Raw genomic sequence first — 21,733 nt, 5'->3', positions numbered from 1 at the left:
AATGAAAATGAAAAGAAAACAGATTTGATCAAGGTTAATGAAAATTTTCCGGAAATGGTTGTTGATCAAGTGCAGTTTATAAAATTGAACAATAATATAACATAAAATTCTAATGATAGGTTCTGTCATTGATTCATCATCACTACAAAGGTGCATGACAGGTTAACTACTTATACAGAGATAAATACATAATAAATATCAATATTTCAACCATCATTTTTGATAATTTATCATAAATAAGTGCTATTTATTATTAATGTGAAGACCTCCGTATATTAATGCAGGTTTGAATGAAGAACAAATATTGATATGTGTGGATAGAATTCTAGTGGTAATGCCCAAGATATTAATTATCATCTACACAAACCCAAAATTTAAAGATGCACAATTCATGTGATCATTTATCAGTAAATCATAATTAATGCACATAGTGATGTATATAATGAGTGAGAAAATGTAATAACTTGATACTTAACAAAGAAACCTTGATCAAAATTAATAAAATGTTGATCTACAAAAAAGACCATATGATAATTAAGCAGAGAAAGATGACAAGATTTTTGGGCAATGAGTAACACTTCTTTTTTCACGTAAAATAAATTTACACAACCAAATATTTTAATTAACTGGCATTTAACACAACTGCCTTTCTTTTCATCTAATTTTGTAGACTTATAACACAGTATCCATGCATATTAATGGCATAGTTATAATACTGATTATCAAATTGACATCATTGCAATGTTCCCCCTTGCCTTTTGAAACTGCGAGTACAATGTAACCCTGACAATATATTTATATAGAAGAATGCTTATTTTTACCTTCATTCAAACATAATTAACACTATTATTGATTTTTTTTCCTGGCATGGTATTTATGGGAAATCAATTAAAATCAATACCTGGTAATCAATTATCAGATAAAATCAGAAAGGTTTTTCATGGTATTTAAGTGATTTTATAATAGGCTGACTGTATATTCAACACAAGTATACATCAAATGTGTATGCACTCTCTATTTTTATAATTTTAACCTGAAATACCTCACTTATTTTTATTTCTAATTTACATAACAATGAGATGGATCAACAATTGGTGTCTTTTCATGCGTTACGTGACATTTGTATTAACTAAAACACAAGAAAATATCAAACAGACAGTTAATGACTGATTATCAGAAATTACATTTTTGGTTTTATGGTTTATGGTTTTAATAATTCGGATGATTAATTTTATCCAATTATCGTCCTATCATGCACACAGAAATATGCAGGTGGTCATTAACAAACCAATAACTATGCAAAACAAGTTGAAGCCATTTGAAATTTTGATAAATTATCAAATGCAGGGAAAAGTAAACAGAACACAAATCTTGTCTGACAAAAACTAAAACCAGCTTTGAGTGATTCAATGTTCAAATAATTAGTGATCATCAATTTGTTCTAGATTTCTCAGAATACATTTTGTGGTATTTAGATATGATTCATAAAATAAATGCGTTAAAAGTAAGACACAGACAGCAGGTATCAAACTGTTATCTAAGAGCTAACATGACAGGAGTTTCAATCTTACATATGGTGTTTATAAAAGAAGCATTTTTGTTGTTAACATAGTCTGACAGGCTCAAATACAAAATTCTTGCCTAGTTGTATAAAAGTTGTATGGAAGTGAGAGTAAAAACACTTTTATCACATCAACAAGTCAAGTTTAATAACATTTGTGAAAAAAACATTTTCTATCACAAAAACATGATTAGCTTGTAAATATTTGTGAAAACAACTTTTTCTAAGATAACATTCAAATTATATATATATATATAACTGCTATACCTCTAATGATATGATGCACACTGAAGTACAAATGATATTAACAGTAGCACTGGTAGATACTTAGGAACAAGACTAGGAACATTTCCTTCATGATTTCAAATCTCAAGGTTATGATATTGGTAACAAATTCATTAAATGTTGAAATGTCAAAGCTATATAAAAATTGCAGTACCAAGTAAACTAAGCTGGTCCAACCCCAGTAAATATTTCCATGAAAGATTTCTTCTTCACCAAAGCACTAACTCTGAACACACTAAATGATTTTAGCACATTTCTAACAAAAGCTTAACAATTTGAAGGTTTTGGTGTAGTATGTGTATGAGAGACAAAAAGATAACATCATAAATTCTCCAAACACAAATTATCTGTACAATATTGTACTTGTTTAACTGAATGACAAAGTCTAGTTGCTTAGCTATCTCCCCTTGGAGCAGACTGTGGTAGTTACCCCATAACACCTATTGAAACTGATCATAAACAGGAAGCACATTATATATCTGGGTCAGTAAGCATATCATATGTTTCTGGGTCAGGAAGCACATTATACATCTGTGTAAGTAAAAGCACCTGTAGAGATACAGGAAGACATAACAAGCACAGATCAATATCCATAGTGATAATGTATACCTTGTAAGTGTTTCTATCTCTACCAAAAAGATTTTTTTTAAGTTTTGGATAAGCCCCTGGAACTTCATCCTTCTATCTTCACAAGCTGAATGAATCTTTTTTCACACAATTCCTTCATAATTGTATCTTTTCAGATAGTTTTTTTTACTTATTTGTTCATATATACATCCTTGTTATGTTCCAATTCTCTCTCTTATATAAACTCAGCACTACTTTAATTGCTATTTACATTTTAATTTTCTAACCCTAAAAAATGTTTGTTATGCAATAAAAATCCCGAAATTTTACTGACATTTCTCACCTGTAAAACGTCTCCACATCCCATTCCTCATACAGTTACTGTAATAGTACACATCTTTGTCCAGTCCCCCCACAAGTGGATAGTACATTTGCAGTCCTGCTGCAAGTGAATGCTATGTCTTCACTCAAGGTCCCCCCTCCCCCCTACAAGTTTATGGTACGTCTCCGATCCCGTTGCCTGTATACCTGTTGTTGCATATCCTGTTTGTTGGTCACTATTTGTATTATGAGGAAACAACTGACCATTCCCATTGTTCCAGCGGTTAGAATGTATGAAATAACAGTCCCTGTCATGTGGACAATGTAGCCCATTACAGCTGACAGCACCACCTGGGACAGGAAATAGGCGCTGTCCAGCGTGCCCATGTCTGTGGCAATACCACGTGTGGCCACTGGTTGACTTCCAGGCAGCCCAGACGTATTTGAAGTCACTGTGTCGGCAAAGTAAATCTGAAATAATCATAAAAAGTATTGTTAGAGGGATGATGAAGCGATAATTCCTTCAATTTTCAAAATATATCAAATGGTTTTCTTCCGTAACGGCAATAAAATAGAAAAAATTCTTAATGAAGGGCAAAAATTCAGAAAAAAATTTCTTATTGAAGGGCAAAAACCAGAAAAATAAGTTAAATTTCTTTATTTACAACGCCAGTGATATCAGATCACTTTCTGTTTTATTCCCAATGTATCCATGAAATTATTTAGAATTTTTAATCAACTTGAATTTTTCAAAAGCCAACTGCATACTAAAGAGCAAATATAAAACAGTAAAATTTTTCACACAGAAAAGTATTTATCAATTTGGGTAGAATTTGACTTCAGGAAAATATACTCAATTTCCATATAAATATTCCAACAATTCAGCTCACTTAAGTCTATTACAGTAGAAATGCTGACAAAATTTAACCTTTATCATTATATCATATATATATTCTTCTCTGTATTTCCATTTACATTGAATATTGGCCTTATGAGCTGGTTACAATATATAAACAGGATACTGGACCACTTGACTGTTGCTACAAGTGATGTGTACTCTTTGTTTTATGATAATATTACTTAGATGGTTAAAAACACTTTAGCAGTCACTGACCTCTTTATTGGAATGATACTTTGTGATGAGAATGAATGGAATGGTGGTTAACGTTGCATAAGCAAATCCCGTCAGCGATGCCATCACGTTCACAAAAATTATATCCTTGTAAAGTACCATGCCAAACATGGACATTGAAAATATAAACATTCCACTCAAGTAAGTCTCTCGCGTGCCATACTTTTCTACAAGACCTTCGATGAAAAATGCATAAGAAGTTGAGGTGATACAGTGAAATAACAGTCCCCAGCTGCCCATTCGAACTCCTTCATCATAGCGGTTGCGTAGATAGGAATTTTCAGGGGCATTTGGATTGCCTTGGTAAACAGCTTGACCTACAAAGTCTGTGAAAAATAAATTAAAACCCATCACTGCAGTCCAGCTGCAAAAGTTGGCCATTGCTAATTTTTGAAGTACTACCGGAACATCAAATAGTCGTCGTAAAGATTCTGGCAATCTGTCATATATATTTAACCACAGAAATCTCCATAGATTATAAAGATATGTAAATATTCTCAAACGTCCAAAACAAAACAACGGACTTATGATTATTAAAATACCCTTGAAAGGATTCAAGTTAAAGGAACGTTTCTTTTTAACAGATTTGTGGCTCTTTCCTGTCCTTCCTGGAGAATACGATGCTGGGCTCTGCTGGCCATCCTCTGAGCCACTTGACTCATATCCTGATTCCAAAGCACCTCCATTTCCTACGGTAACAGATACTTTTCCTGATTCTTCTGCTTGAATTAAATTCTCCGTCTCGGCTTCCTCTGCCACTGACAATGGCTGTTCCTGAGCTACTAATATTGTCGCAGAAAGGAGAAATAAAAATATTATAACAAGTAACGTAAATACAGATCGTTCTTGAGTCCCAAAATAACCACCAATGGAAGTATTGCTCCAATCAATGGCTGTGATTAGATATCCGAGAAATCCCCCGAGGCTTACACTTTGTGAGTAAACCATAAACACACGATCTTTCTGTGTAGTCCCCTTTGATGCATCAGAGAGCAATGCCTCACATGGTGTCAAACAGGCCTGACTTGCGAAATCTAGCATGACAACACTTAAAGTCAGAACAATCAAACTGACCGACTTACTGAGAGGAGTGTAGCCTAAGAAAGCTGTACTGAAAAAATCTCCATATGGTATTGTAAGGAGAGACAGTATGATCACCAATGAGAGTATAAGGATGAATGGCCGGCGGCGGCCATATTGGCTCCTACAGCGGTCACTGGCACGGCCAATCACAGGTACGAAGAAGAAGCCGAGCAGCGGCCCCATTCCCAGTATAATACTCATATTCTCCTCAGTGTAACCTGCTTTTAGTAACATCGGCGGGATGTAGGTGAACCCCGAGCAAGCACACACCTCTACCCCACATACCACAGCATTTAGCAGCATAATTTGAGTCAGAGTCAGTGACTTCCTGTTGGGGGGATTCTGGGAAGCCACCGAAGCCATGGTGTCATCCATATTGAGAGTAAGGCTGGTTTCGTTATTTTGATTTTTCAAGTAAGGATGATAACTTGTGTCCCTGGGTTTGGAATAAAGCCCTGTAGCCTCAGCATTTTGAACAGCTTGAGACCTGAAAAAAACAAAAAAAATATGATAAAAATTTTATCTAAATCTTGAAAAATAAAATGAAAAACATAACATAATATGCCCTAATTTCTGCTCCATCTCTGATAACAAGAGGCATATAGAACTTGCATCACTCACCTTGATCTTAAAGCCCAGCAATAGTATACATGCCTATAGATATGGTATTTCAATTGTTTCTTAATTATAGCTCAGTCACATGACCTGTTTGGTGGGAAAGACAAATGGCTAAATACGTACATCATGACATCATGACTGTCTTTCTCTTTTGATGCCCAGTAAGAGTTTCTATGGTAACCAGTTTGGTAACTCAATCACATCAAAAATCTGACAAAGGAATAATGCCCCTTAAAGTGTGCCACTCCCCAAGTGTCAATTCTTACATAACAAATGGATTCCAACTGTTTTAAAGATATAACACAGAAAGACCAGAGGGTAGGTCCACACCAAAGGGCCATGCAGTTCTTACATTGTATATGCATCTTTTTCTTCTGACCAAATTTTGTCAAAATCCCCTCAGTCGTTCATGACTAGTAGCATTTTGTAGATAAAGTTTACAGACAAGAGATATGCCAGATGACGCTGTATCCCTATTGCTCATTTGGCCCCTTTGGGCCAGGTGAGCTAAAAACTTCAGCTTGATACAAAAGCCAACTAAAGTCAACAAAGAAAATGTTTTATGCCACAGTGATATCAAATCAATTTACTAGGCAGTGTATCACCACTTCTTGAATGTATTTATGCAATAGTAAGACTACATATGATAATAAACCCACTCAACTTCATTACTGTTAAAACTAGAACTGTGGCCAGGATGGTCGACTAATAAACCCACTCCCCAATCAACAATAGTTTTAGGGGGTTAACCCAACAATATTCCTCTTAGAGGTCTTCATTTGGTCATCATGGCAACCAAATGAAACAATTTTTTATTATTCGAAAATGGTATCATTATATGTGTCATCCCCTAAACCTGTTTATACAAATTTTCAACTTAATCAGATAATATCTTAATTTGGGACAATCAGAAGCCTCCAAAGTGTTTTTATGGTAATGGTTGTGGAATGTCTAATATGTCAAATTATAGGCTATCATTAGCTGTAGTACTTTATCAAGTTAAAATGAAAAGTGGAAGAGCACAACTACATATCATAGGGATGTAGTATGCCAAGTTTGAGAAATATTGCTTTAGCACTTTATTAGACCTACATGACACACTATTCCATATAGAATATCTACCAAAAGGGGCGTAACTCTACCAAATGTTGGCAAAATTTTACAAAAAACAAAAGGGCACAACTTTATATCAAAAGGATGTAGTATGTCAAGTTTGAGATTGAGAATTATTGCTTCAGCACCTTTTTAGATACACTTGACACAATTCCAGACAGACGGACAGTCGGACAGTCGAACAGTCGGACAGTCAGAAGGTCAGACTGGGTGGTTTCAATATTTCATTCATAAGCCTTTAAATGCCAAATGAAATCGGTTCAATGTTTACACATACAATATGTGCATACTTCTGTTGTCTGATATTTTCTTCTTTCTTTCATTTTTTAATGTAATTAAAATTTTTCACATATCCATTGGCAGTTATGAGATGAGAGCAGACAATCTTGAATATATAATGTCAGTGCTAAGAGTTATATAGTATACTGTAATAAGCCCACTGCCTGACTTTGACTAAGATTTACATGTATATTGTGCTGCTCCCCCTGCCCTAGGATTATTGCAGGCTACACATGGTATTTTTGTATGAAGACTACAAAACTTTAATTATAATAAACCAAAGTAAAGAGACTATCTAGTAGATCCAAACAACTCGACAGAAAAGATAGAAATGTATACCTATGTAATATCCCTCAATGACAGCGGCACTAGGACAAAAAATTTCAAAAGTTTTACAACTAATAATTATACTATATTTGCAGACAACAGTTAGTGTTATTACAATCAAGTTGACATACTTCATTCAACTGTTAATACCTATAAATTTATATAAAGGTATAAAGGCTCTCGGCCACAATCCCAAAGGAAAACAGGAGTACTTAAAAATCTATACATGAAATCTGTGAATAAATGGATGAAAATAATACCTGTTCTTAGTATAATTTCGTGAAGATGAGCCATCCATGGAACGGAAATATGTAGACATTTGTAGAAAGGATAATTAATGAAGTAGATTGTGGTCATGCTGTATGTACTTCTACCACAGGTTATAAGCTTACTGCTATAAAACCTAGCCACACTATTCAGAGCTCTCACAAACTCATCTACATATACATATGTATAGACGAATACTTGACATTTAATGAAATGACAGATTTGTGCTCTGCTGTATTAAGCTGGTAAAATAATATTATCATAACGTTGACACATTACACAGATAAATTTAATATCTTATTCAACAAGGAGACAATCAAGCCAGGCTAAATCAACATCTCTGACTGGTATGTATAATTCAAATGAGAGGAATTTAACACTGGTCTGTAGTTGTATTGTAATGTATAATAAATGTCTCTCCTGTAAGGTTATTAAGTTACTACTCGTCCATGTTTCCTCAAACCCTAAAACCAGACTAAAGACATGAAATAAATTTTACACTGGTCTGTAGGTCACTCCTGAAAGGTTATTAAGTTACTACTAGTCCATATTTCCTCAAACCCTAAAACCACACAAAAGACATTTTGGCAGATGGATGTGTAGTGTTGGGGCATGTCACCCAAATAGCCCAATGTCTGGTGTGCAAGCCAGAGGAAACACACCTCATTTTAAATAAGTAGCAGAAATCTTGTATGAATATTCAGTGAAATAGTTTTCTATCTCAGCTGGAATTTGACATGATATTGACAGCTACACACCTGATATTTCTGTCAGCCCATCAATCATCCTCCAGGCGACAAGTGTTTTTATAGAACATGATACACAATAAGTCATTCTTCTGCTGGTAGGTGTCATAGTGACACATCATTCATGGGTCCACACTAGATTTACTAATTGATAGTTATAAAGTCATGCTTGTATTGTTATAGAGCATCTCTTGTTTGTTCCTTTCTGATGTCTACAGTATCATACTTTTCCTCAAATATGCCCAGGGATCCAGTATTTGACTTCTAACTCAAAGTAAGGGTAACACTCTACCTCTAACTCCAGAGACACATCAACACTATACCTCTAACTCAGAGTCTGGGTAAACTCTTTACCTCAAACTCAGAGTCAGGGTCAACTCTTTACCTCTAACTCAGAGTCTGGGTCAACTCTTTACCTCAAACTCAGAGTCAGGGTCAACTCTTTACCTCTAACTCAGAGTCTGGGTCAACTCTTTACCTCTAACTCAGGGTCTGGGTCAACACTATACCTCTAACTCAGAGTCTGGGTCAACTCTTTACCTCTAACTCAGGGTCTGGGTCAACACTATACCTCTAACTCAGAGTCTGGGTAAACTCTTTACCTCTAACTCAGAGTCTGGGTCAACACTTTACCCTTACTTCAGAGTCAGGGTCAGCTCTTTACCTCTAACTCAAGAGTCTGGGTCAACACTTTACCTCTAAATCAATTATGAATTTTATCTAATTATGGTACTGCTGTGCCTCCTCATCTAGATTTTGACTTTTCTTTTGATCATTTTTGATTTTCATTAGTCACCTCCTATGCTTCAAAATTTCAGCACTTAGCACCACTGACGAGTCCAAGAAGGATGAAAGAGCTGTATGATGCAGTTTAATTCATTGTCTGACTCCACTATATCTCACTCTAAATTATGGAAAGTTGCTATTCATTTGTGTGGCTTTTGTACAATCTCTCAGAGTCAGACTCAACACTTTACCAATAACTCAGAGCCAGGGTCAACACTTTACCAGTAACACAGAGTCAGGGTCAACATTTCACCAGTAACTCAGAGTCAGAGTCAATACTTTACCAGTAATTCAGAGTCAAGTGCAACACTTTACCAGTAACTCAGAGTCGGGGTCAACACTTTACCAGTAACTCAGAGTCGGGGTCAACACTTTACCAGTAATTCAAAGTCAGGGTCAACACTTTACTAGTAACTCATAGTCAGGGTCAACACTTTACCAGTAACTCAGAGTCAGGGTCAACACTTTACAAGTAACTCAGAGTCAGGATCAACACTTTACCAGTAACTTATAGTCAGGGTCAACACTTTACCTCTAGCTCAGAGTCAGGGTCAACACTTTACCAGTAATTCAAAGTCAGGGTCAACACTTAACCAGTAACTCATAGTCAGGGTCAACACTTTACCTCTAGCTCAGAGTCAGGGTCAACACTTTACCAGTAACTCAGAGTCAGGGTCAACACTTTACCAGTAATTCAAAGTCAGGGTCAACACTTAACCAGTAACTCATAGTCAGGGTCAACACTTTACCAGTAACTCATAGTCAGGGTCTACACTTTACCAGTAACTCATAGTCAGGGTCAACACTTTGCCTCTAGCTCAGAGTCAGGGTCAACACTTTACCAGTAACTCAGAGTCAGGGTCAACACTTTACCTCTAGCTCAGAGTCAGGGTCAACATGTCACCTCTAATTCAAAGTCAGGGTCAACACTTCACCAGCAACTCAAGAGACACACCAACACTTCTACCTCTAATTCCAAATCAGGATGAACACTTTACATTTCACCTAAAGTAAGGGACAGAAAGTATACATAACAGTGATTGATCTGTGTGGTCTATCTGACAGATAACTTATAATATATACATATAACAGGACTGGATAAGAATGAGAGGATATTCACTGAATATAACTTATATAGCATAACAGCATCAGTTCAGATGATAAGAAAACATCTTATTTGGGCCTTGGGGCTGCAATAACCTCATGTGAAGGGCTGCAATAACCTCAGGTGAAGAGCTGCAATAACCTCAGGTGAAGGGCTGTAATAACCTCAGGTGAAGGGCTGCAATAACCTTAAGTGAAGGGCTGCAATAACCTCAGGTGAAGGGCTGCAATAACCTCATGTGAAGGGCTGCAATAACCTCAGGTGAAGGGCTGCATTAACCTCAGGTGAAGGGCTGCAATAACCTCATGTGAAGGGCTGCAATAACCTCAGGTGAAGGGTTGCAATAACCTCAGGTGAAGGGCTGCATTAACTTCAGGTGAAGGGCTGCAATAACCTCATGTGAAGGGCTGCAATAACCTCATGTGAAGGGCTGCAATAACTTCATGTGAAGGGCTGCAATAACCTCATGTGAAGGGCTGCAATAACTTCAGGTGAAGGGCTGCAATAACCTCAGGTGAAGGGCTGCAATAACCTTAGGTAAAGGGCTGCAATAACCTTAGGTAAAGATCCAAGGTACATGGTTTGATGCTCCCTACATGTGGCTGTTTGTTTTACATGAAGCTGAGAAATGAACTAGTCATTGTTGTGTACTTAGACATGGCACTTCATCTTTATTGTTCTGGACGGCCTCTTGTGTGTTGTTCAGTGAGGTTGTCACCAACTATTACAAGGAGACCCTGTCTCAAAATGAATCTGACTGTTTGTAGGGCTTATGAAAAGATAACTGTCAAATAAAATGTGTCTATATCTAGTCAGAACAACACAGAACTATAAAATCAAAAATGGAAAAAAGGCTAGACCATTCTTACAGTCAATTGGGACATACAATGTATATCCTGTTCAATAAAATGTTTCAAAAGAACCGAATGAACTTATTTCTTAAGATCGATTATAGAAGGCATTAAAACGTCAGGTAGCAGCTGGTCACTCTGGAAACAATATGACTAAAATGATTCTGTTTATCCAAGCATGATCAGCAACTGATACATGATCTAAGGTGAGTATTGATAATTGGAACATATGCAACTGCACATGACTTAATTCTCTTCCTAAGGGATAGGGTTGGTCACATTGTCCTTCAGTTATACTATGCTGAATCCCTTAAACTGCAGTTCCAAGGATTTCCTATATTTAGTCAACATTTAATCTGATATTTTAACCATTTAAAAATCTCCATTCCGACAGTTCATACAAAGCACATTTAACACACTTGCTATCTTTGCCTCAGGGCAAACGTGAGCTTAAAACATCTATTCTTAACTGACTCCAAATGCTTTTATCCTTGACAAAATCAACATATACATACACATACACAGGACATTAGAATATTGTACATATCTGTGTACTCCTCATGGAGACATCACCTACACTTTATCAGTAGTGACATTGTCCGACAGTCCACATGTGACTACCTGTACTTAGTCAATATATAACTCACAGATAACCAGTAACCAACAGTGGACACACCATTGTTAAGATATCAACAGTACCACATATTGTCACTGGAAAATTATCATTATTTGATTTATAATTCTCAATATGTTAGAAAAAAAACATGATTTCCATTCTAAGTGAATTTTAAAATGTGATGCGCATTGCATCAAACAAGAGGCCCAAGGACTTAATGATCACCAGAGTCAAAATACTTCTTAATTGTAACATGTTATAGAAATTATTCTGTTAAAAAAAGTAATATAACTTTAACTATATTGTACACATAATACAAATGTAAATTGTGTATACATTAACTACTGTCCCATGCTAAGGCTGCTAACCAAGTTTGAATTAAAAGAATTAACACTCATGATTTGAATTTTTCTGTATGAAATCTTCCATCCAGGAACAGTAGAACAGTCAATTTCAGTCAATTTTACAGTTTTCCGCCCACCTATCAGCCTCTGGAGGTCAGTCAAGGTCAATATGTGCATCTCATCAAATTGTCATCTTAAACTTATAATTCTAATCAGGTTTGAAGTAATTCCAATAAAAAAAAGCAAACAATGTTCAAAAATGTTATTTTCATATATAAAATATGGTAAACTTTACCCCCTCCCCTGGAAAAAATGTGAGATCCTGGGGTCATCAAATTTACAACTTGGTAAAACATCTGAAGCCCTTTCCATCCATATAGAGTACATGATTCTACCATACCTGGGATTTGAGAAGAAGGGAATCACAACAGGTCACTGTGAGACTTTGTCTTAGGTAACCAGTAATATAACATGGCAGTGACTCACGAAGGTTTTATAAATACAACATCAATGTTGATCAGGCATTATAAAGAGGGCAGCGACTCACAAAGGTTTTATAAATACAACATCAATGTTGATCAGGCATTATAAAGAGGGCAGCGACTCACAAAGGTTTTATAAATACATCAATGTTGATCAGGCATTATAAAGAGGGCAGCGACTCACAAAGGTTTTATAAATACATCAATGTTGATCAGGCATTATAAAGAGCAATGTGACTCATGAAGGTTTTATACATACAACATCAGTGTTGATCAGGTATTATAAAGAGGGCAGCGTTTCATGAAGGTTTTATAAATACAACATCAATGTTGATCAGGCATTATAAAGAGGGCAGCGACTCACAAAGGTTTTATAAATACAACATCAGTGTTGATCAGGCATTATAAAGAGGGCAGCGACTCACAAAGGTTTTATAATTACAACATCAATGTTGATAAGGCATTATAAAGAGCAATGTGACTCATGAAGGTTTTATAAATACAACATCAATGTTGATCAGGCATTATAAAGAGGGCAGCGACTCACAAAGGTTTTATAAATACAACATCAGTGTTGATCAGGCATTATAAAGAGGGCAGCGACTCACAAAGGTTTTATAATTACAACATCAATGTTGATCAGGCATTATAAAGAGCAATGTGACTCATGAAGGTTTTATAAATACAACATCAATGTTGATCAGGCATTATAAAGAGCAATGTGACTCACGAAGATTTTATAAATACAACATCAACGTTGATCAGGCATTATAAAGAGGGCAGCGACTCACAAAGGTTTTATAAATACATCAATGTTGATCAGGCATTATAAAGAGCAATGTGACTCATGAAGGTTTTATACATACAACATCAGTGTTTCAGGTATTATAAAGAGGGCAGCGTTTCATGAAGGTTTTATAAATACAACATCAATGTTGATCAGGCATTATAAAGAGGGCAGCGACTCACAAAGGTTTTATAAATACATCAATGTTGATCAGGCATTATAAAGAGCAATGTGACTCACAAAGGTTTTATAAATACAACATCAATGTTGATCAGGCATTATAAAGAGCAATGTGACTCACAAAGGTTTTATAAATACAACACCAATGTTGATCAGGTATTATAAAGAGGGCAGCGTTTCATGAAGGTTTTATAAATACAACATCAATGTTGATCAGGCATTATAAAGAGCAATGTGACTCACAAAGGTTTTATAAATACAACATCAATGTTGATCAGGCATTATAAAGAGGGCAGCGACTCACAAAGGTTTTATAAATACAACATCAATGTTGATCAGGCATTATAAAGAGGGCAGCGACTCACAAAGGTTTTATAATTACAACATCAATGTTGATCAGGCATTATAAAGAGCAATGTGACTCATGAAGGTTTTATAAATACAACATCAGTGTTGATCAGGCATTATAAAGAGCAATGTGACTCACAAAGATTTTATAAATAAAACATCAACGTTGATCAGGCATTATAAAGAGCAATGCGACTCATGAAGGTTTTTTAAAATACAACATCAATGTTTATCCGGTATTATAAAGAGGGTAGTGATTCAACAATCTTTTTATTAATACACCCGAGATGTTTATCAGGTATCATAAAGAGGGTATTAATTCTATAAACAATGTAAGGGGAAACAAATTTTGAGGAATTGAAGAGGGATATTTGGTCAATTTGGCATTATAAAGTGTATATCTATATATCAAAGAAAGTTGTTTATAAACTGAAAACATATAATGATCAGTAAAAAAACGGCATTATAATGGGATGCAGCAAATTACTAATGGCAAACAGACATTCAGTGAAAATATGATAATATGAAGTAATGCCATGATACACCATATTAATTTCATAAACAGAATACAGATACAAAGATATTTCACAGATAATATGGGAGACAATATTACTTGAAAATGATTTTTTATGTAAAAATCAAAAGGCAGTGTATATGGTACAATTTAAATAAAATGATATAGAGGAGGTGTGTTAATATTTTTCCGTATAAGTGTTAATGCAAACACGAAGAAGCAGTGGGTCGAAACCTACTTGATATCAGCTTACCTCCGCTTCAAAGCTTGGTCCATTTTAACAGTCACAATCATAGATCCATCTAAGTGTGCAGTTTTGACCCAATTTTATTCTTTATCGCAGCATATACATATTTGTTAAAATTCAACCTCTGGATAATGAAGTGAGTATAGCTCAAAGAAAGGATGAAAACTGTGCCAGCAACACAACAGAAGGCAGCAGATACAAACAGGACCAAGGAAACCATTACACATCAACATGTGACACGTGGATAACTGTATATATACAAGCTAATATGGAGTAGAAACATTTACAGACTAAACAAAATATAACTAAGCCTTTTTTCAGCTGTAATTCATTTCAGCATTGTGCATATAAGTCAATGTCAAGCAGACGACCCATAAAGACTTGAGTAAAGCTGATCTCGGGATAAGTCACTTGGAAAATGTGATGTCGACATAGCTTCTCTTCAACAATGTGTTTGTTGTATATAATATCTAAGTGTTTTGTATTTTTCTTAGCTTCTTTGGCGATTACATAGATAAATTATTAACCACAAAAATTTAAATATCTGCCATTTAAAGCTGCAAGTTTCATTTCTATTTTAAATCTTTAAATTGTCTTGATCAAATGCCATGTAATTTGCATAATGAATTCACTCTCCTAACATTAAACATCTGTCACCAGTTCCACACATTCATATCAAGGTCACTAGATGCAGACAACAATAAAATATTTATTTCTTATCACTTCTCGTACAATAATGAAGTTTTATCCCCTGGTTTGATATCAAAGATGACCTTTGACCTCAAAATAAGAAATATATTAGTGTACACTGGCCTGGTCTTATTACTCAAACACATTGACATATCTAAAACCTCAATTCTCTTGTGGATGTCTTTTTTTTTAAATCTGAGGCATCTAATTTATAAAATTAATGCAATGAGGTCATGACAGGTGAAAGTAGCTGGTTTGAAAGTCAGCCATTACTTAATTACAAGTGGATAGTTACATAAAAATCATACTTCAGCGCAAATACACCTTTTTTCAAACAGCTTTAAGCAATAGCCTTGCCTGTCAATGACTCAATAACACAAATAAATTAAAAGAGAAAAGAAAAGCTGCTAAACTGAATATCGATCCCCTTTACTGGACACAAAACCTGAAACTTGACAAGTAATACCATGCTAAACAACAACCTCCAAAATATGAGTGATTAAAGGGAGAGATACCATACAGGCACATATAGATGTACGAATGTGTATGAAAGGGAGGGTGTGTATGGATTAAGTTCAGCGTTAAAGTGGTCCACCCAAAAATCATCACCCTTATGATTATAAAAATGCAAAATATTTTAAAATCTGGATACACCTGACATAGTATATAGAGCAGCAAGTAATACACACTGAAGGTGAACCCATACCTTCATTGGCAAAAGTGACAAATCTTTGGGTGGGTACAAAAAATTTACCTATTAACAATTTGCTTTTTCCATTTCTGAAATAAAATTTTGATATTTATAACAGTCAGAGCCCTTCTGTCATCAGTGTCGATAGCCTCATGGTTGTTATCATGAACTTCCATTTCTGTAAGTCCTGACTGACAGACCCTGGTCCTTAATTCAGATCATCCTGCTATTTGTTTAACTGAACAGTTGACACAGCACTATACAGTAATGTGCTCTTCTATTAAAATCAAAGTGTTTGAATCTCGTGAATTTAGCAATTCAGCTAGATTACTTATCCATATTTGTAGGACTATCCAGCTCGTCACCACTAATCCATATTTGTACCACCATCCAGCAAGTCACCACTAATCCATATTTGTACCACCATCCAGCTAGTCACCACTAATCCACATTTGTACCACTATCAAGCTAGTCACCACTAATCCATATTTGTACCACCATCTAGCCAGTCACCACTAATCCATATTTGTACCACCATCAGCTAATCACCACTAATCCATATTTGTACCACCATCAGCTAGTCACCACTAATCCATATTTGTACCACCATCAGCTAGTCACCACTCATGCAGTTGTCCCACAGGTAGCTGACATAATTCCACTGAATGTTAAATCTTTCATGGATAACTAAATCAACAAATGATACCTAATACTGCCTATAGATCAAAACCTTAACTTTGTTTTTAAAGCTATGCACTGGTACACCAGATGCATTAAAAAGAAGACAAACTCTAAACACAATTCTAAGTTCACCCATAAAATCTTATCTCATTTCACAAATGATCTATGTATATTCCTAGTGTATGTCGTAGTAATGTGTTTGTGTCTCCTATTGGCAAATGGTTTAATAACTCCACTGAAAGGGTTGAACAAAATTTAAAGGAAAGAAAATCACTTGTATAAGCAATAAGTAACAACAATAAGCCTAATGGCATTGATGATCACATGGGATAAGCAATATTGAATATAAAGGTTAAAGGGTAGCTTTCAAGAGTCATGAGAAAGAAATTGTGTCACTGAATATAGTAAGCCAGTGTCAATACATGTCTATCTTAATACTAAGAGGCTGAAAGATTCTACTAAAATCTAGTTTTCCTATATACACTATAGTAAACTTTACCCCCTCCTCACAGGGAAACCCTTGGGCCATGAAATTCACAATTTTGGTAAAGCACTTTAAGATGATTCTATCCATGAAGAATATTTGATTCTACTGTAACTGAGTGTTGAGAAGAAATGTTTTGAAATCTAAGTCAATTTGACCCCTTTTGGCCCTGCCCCTCAGGCCCCTGTGGTGTGGGGACTGTATAATTTGCAATTTTGGTTCATCTTATGCAAGGGAAGGTTTCTGCAAAATTTCACTGATATCAGTTCAAGGGTTTTTGAGAAGAAGTAGAGAATGTAATATTGTTTACGGATGCACAATGCACACTACATGATGCATGACACTGGACAAAGGTGATCATAATGGGTCACCATGACACCTCAAATCTCTACGTGGATACAATCCTTCAAATGCTCGTAAAATATTGGGCCAAGATCATGTAACTGATGTATAAAAATCAGTCGAATCACAGACTGTATCACATGGACAGAATTTGTAAATAACAATACACATCATCATACAAATATTTATTGATGTCCTTCAGAAACCAATTATCAGATCCTGGACAATCTGATTAGAAAAGTCAGTCTTGAAAATCAGAACAACTTGTTAGGAAACACCAGATTAGTGGTGACTAGATACAGGGACAAGCAGATTAGTGGTGGCTGGATACAGGGACAAGCAGATTAGTGATGACTAGATACAGGGACAAGCAGATTAGTGGTGACTAGATACAGGGACAACCGGATTAGTGGTGACTAGTTACAGGGACAAGCAGATTAGTGGTGACTAGATACAGGGACAACCAGATTAGTGGTGACTGTAGGATCACTGAGAATTTTACAATCGAATAATTAAATTACTGTTGACATTACTTATCAACAAAGCAGTCCCTGAAAGTACATGAATACTTGTATATATACAAGGAAATGTTTAATGTGCATGTTTTTTTTTTTCATTATTAGAATGCTGGCAACTTTAATCTGAAGCTATATAGAGAATTATACAATACAGTTAGTTTGTATAGCACTCTACCTGTGAAACAATTTATCCATTTCCTTGTACCAAAGACAAAGCTGGCCATTGTACACGTCAACATCTCCTCGTAATCAACGCATTCATCTCAAACTGCATAAACAAATATGTACAAGGTATGCAGCACACAAAAATTGTATTTATCTGTGTGTGTACTATCGCTTCAGTGCACTTTTTATTTTTAGCCTTTTTCAACAATGGTCAGAGAAAGTTGTCTGCCACTAGAGACAAAGACTGTAAGCTATCGAGACATTTATATATACAGCATGAAATATACATACCATACACTGTGTGTTATGAATTTCAATAGAAACTACTGTCAAGATTCAACAATAGGCTAATACAATACAACCTCAAACAATTATAACAGCACATACCGTTCTCAAATATCACTACCTGTATTGAAATGTATTTTCGTTACAAATCACAAATTATTTCGGAGTTCACTTTTCTTCCGTTAGCAAACAGAACAAGTTTTAAAATCAATGAGAAAAATAAAAAATTTCGGAGGAAAAAACTTGAGGATATGATACAAATAAGACTGCATTATATCCAGTTTGTGAAATATAATGATATATTTAAATAAATGTAGCTGCAAATAAACAATTCTCACTAACATCAAATTAAGGTAAAACGACTGAAAGCAATGAATCTTGATTAACTTGTCAAAGTACGTCAGAAAATGACAATCACAAACAGATACCTTTCTACAAAGGCCAATAAGAGAAAAGTGGCCTTTATAGATGGGTGTCTGTTTTGTACAGGTGGCCTGTAAAGCAGGCTTCATTGTAAATATATATGTCTATAATGATAATAATGATATAACAACAATAAAATTAAAACAATATATTGGCAACTGATCATAACTAAAAATTCACATATAATAATCAAATCATATCTGTCATTATGTTAGCTGTTTAAATATTTTTAACAAGATTGTGTCAATTGTCAACATGATCTTTAGTGTGGTCGTGTCAAGGTCATGAAGTGTCAAATCCTAAAACACTGTGATTACTGAATACCTTTGTCTGACAAGTACAATGGCACATTAAATGTATACCATAGCACTGTTTCTATTTATAGCACATTGTTGACTGACATTGGTCATGAGTTTATACAAATTAGACTGTTTTTCATTGATACTGTACAATCCAAGTTAGATTTTGACCTGCTAAATGGTCCCTGTATGCTAAGTTACACTCTTAACCACTTCTAATTGTCATCCCTGTTTCAGATTGCAGAGTGAAAGAATCCTTACTATATATCTCTAACAAGAAGCCATGCCAAGAATAAGCCCATGCCTTGTAATAAGTTCATGTCCAGTTATCAACCCATTTCTGAGTATAAGTCCATGCCAGGTAATAAGCCCCAATTACAAGAATTACAGACAAATACTATTCAGTTGTTCTGCAATAAGCATAGCCATCCCTTGACTTTGAGTCAGTTTTCTGGGTCTGCCTCTTGAACTTAATGCAGGATAAATATGGTCAGTATCTACATGTTCTCATTTGTTTTAATTGTTTCATGTATGTTTTGCAATGTATAATCATAGCCCCTTTATGAAGGTTTTTATAGAAAAAAAGGAAAAACACATTTTTGGGGCTTCATATTTTCCACAAAAAAATGTAAGCAATAACTCTGTAGAGTATTTGGCCAATCTGGATTTTGCATCTAGATATCAAAATCTAGCATCAACACATTCTTTATTTCACATGAATCAAGACTTGCTGAAATAAGCAAGAACTTTTATCCATGTGCATGAGAATGATTTTGTTTTGGAAATAGATTCCCATACAAATGCATAGTTTTAGGTTTACAATAGTATTTCTTATTATCATGTTACGTCAGGTATTGATATAGTTTTAACAATTCAGAAATATGAAGAAGAAATTAAAGTGCTGTATTGAACATGCTAATGAAAACACAATCATTGTCACTATTACTTTGCTAGATGATTTAACTGACGTCACTGATGCCAAATAAAACTATCTGTACACATGTAAATAACATACTGCGTGTGTCATGTGACACACTGACAATTAAGTCTAATAAATATCATGACAGACAGCAAAAATGAATGAGATTGTCAGCTAACTAATGATTTAACAATATATTATAACACATGGCACATAATGATTTTATATATTGCATAATTACTAGTGATCTTCCAAACTTGATATTTACATATAGCAATTCAATCTAAGGCCTATCATTATTTGAAGCCATCTCAGTCATTCTGTTTAACAGTCTTGAAACCAGCTGCTGCAGCCAGCTGACAATGTTGAACAATAAGCTCACTTAAGCTTAGCTCTTTAAAAAATCATTAGCTTAACATGTTAGTCAAGAAAAGTTAAGTTATCAAAACATAAGTTCACCAAAAATATTCTTTAACACAAGTAGAAATCAATATTTCAATCATGATATGAATGATTTGTTTGTGATTTGTCACAACAATGAAACTGTTAATAGAGTTTGGCAAAAATATTTTTATGAAGAAATTTTTTAACTTGGAAAATATACATTTCTTAGAATAAGTTTAAGTTTCAAATTTCCAGAATATATTACTTATAAACATTGAGGAACATTCAAGGTCACTGCAGCCAAAAATATACATCTTAAAAATACTGTAATAAAACTGATTCATGAACATGCCAGGTACCAAAAAAAAAAAAAAAAAATATAAATGGAGAATTAACTCTCACAAATCCATTTTTCAAAATATTCAGAATGCATGTTCATACATACCTTTTCTAAATGCTGACCGCCTATACATTCGATGGTTAACAGTCCTGAAGTGATAGCCATGGCAAAGAAATCTTTATTCAATGTAGACCATTTTTTCTTAAGATGAAATGCCCATCATTACAGCTGTCTTTGTGATAATTGTTTGCCTGTAAAAATATGAAGTTCAGATTAAAATTAACTGATTTTCAAGATTTATGATTAGATTATGACAAAAATTAAATGAAAGAAATAATCACACTCAACACTGTAAGAAATAGAGTAAAGTGGCAGTGAACAGTGACTCACTCCAAAGAATGAACAATTACATCTAACGATGTTCTTTCTTTTACCCTGTTCTTCAAGAGATTCAGTGTTCATTTAGTTTATTTGACTTGTGGTTTTTAAAAAAAAAGGAATATAATAAAAATACAAAATTATGAGAAAAAAAGGCAAAAAAAAAAGGAGTTGAACACATGTTGTTATGTTATATCTTTGTATGAGTCACTGTCAATAAAATGTTTGTTCACAAATATAATGAATTATATGTATGGCATGTATGCTTGATTAAAGGACAATTTATATATTTGTGTTTTCTTAATTAATTATCTAGGGTGTTGTTCTAAAATAAAGACCAGTTAAAAAAAATGGACAGTTCTCTCTCTGCAAAATTGTTAAAATTAGATTGGACATTTATTGTGTATCTCTGGATTAAAAGTAACAAATCTTCCTCCTCTCCATATCTCTAATTAATGCAACTACAGTGTTTACATGACAATTTATGTTACAAATACTACATACTTAATCACATATTGTATCAGACTTATTACTGGAGATCAAAATATACCAACTGTTGCTCATTACTATCTTAT

General features: G+C 34.6%; 1 protein-coding gene across 1 annotated transcript; it reads right to left on the bottom strand.

Annotated features, from left to right (window-relative positions):
* Positions 1-1,833: 1,833 nt before the first annotated feature.
* On the bottom strand, positions 1,834-21,001 carry LOC132553986 (solute carrier family 45 member 3-like). The gene is made up of 3 exons (XM_060218282.1): positions 20,886-21,001; positions 3,849-5,436; positions 1,834-3,205 (listed from the first exon to the last, which is right to left on the bottom strand). The coding sequence occupies exons 2-3, from the start codon at positions 5,322-5,324 to the stop codon at positions 2,900-2,902; spliced, it is 1,782 nt and encodes a 593-aa protein (XP_060074265.1). The 5' UTR covers positions 5,325-5,436; positions 20,886-21,001; the 3' UTR covers positions 1,834-2,899.
* Positions 21,002-21,733: the final 732 nt, after the last annotated feature.

Source organism: Ylistrum balloti, unplaced genomic scaffold, assembly GCF_031769215.1.
Source record: "Ylistrum balloti isolate Yb309-2 unplaced genomic scaffold, AGI_CSIRO_Ybal_v1 Utg369640, whole genome shotgun sequence".
NCBI classification, from domain to species: domain Eukaryota; kingdom Metazoa; phylum Mollusca; class Bivalvia; order Pectinida; family Pectinidae; genus Ylistrum; species Ylistrum balloti.
Note: the sequence above shows the minus strand (reverse complement) of the source record. Positions and strands in the feature narration are given on the sequence as shown.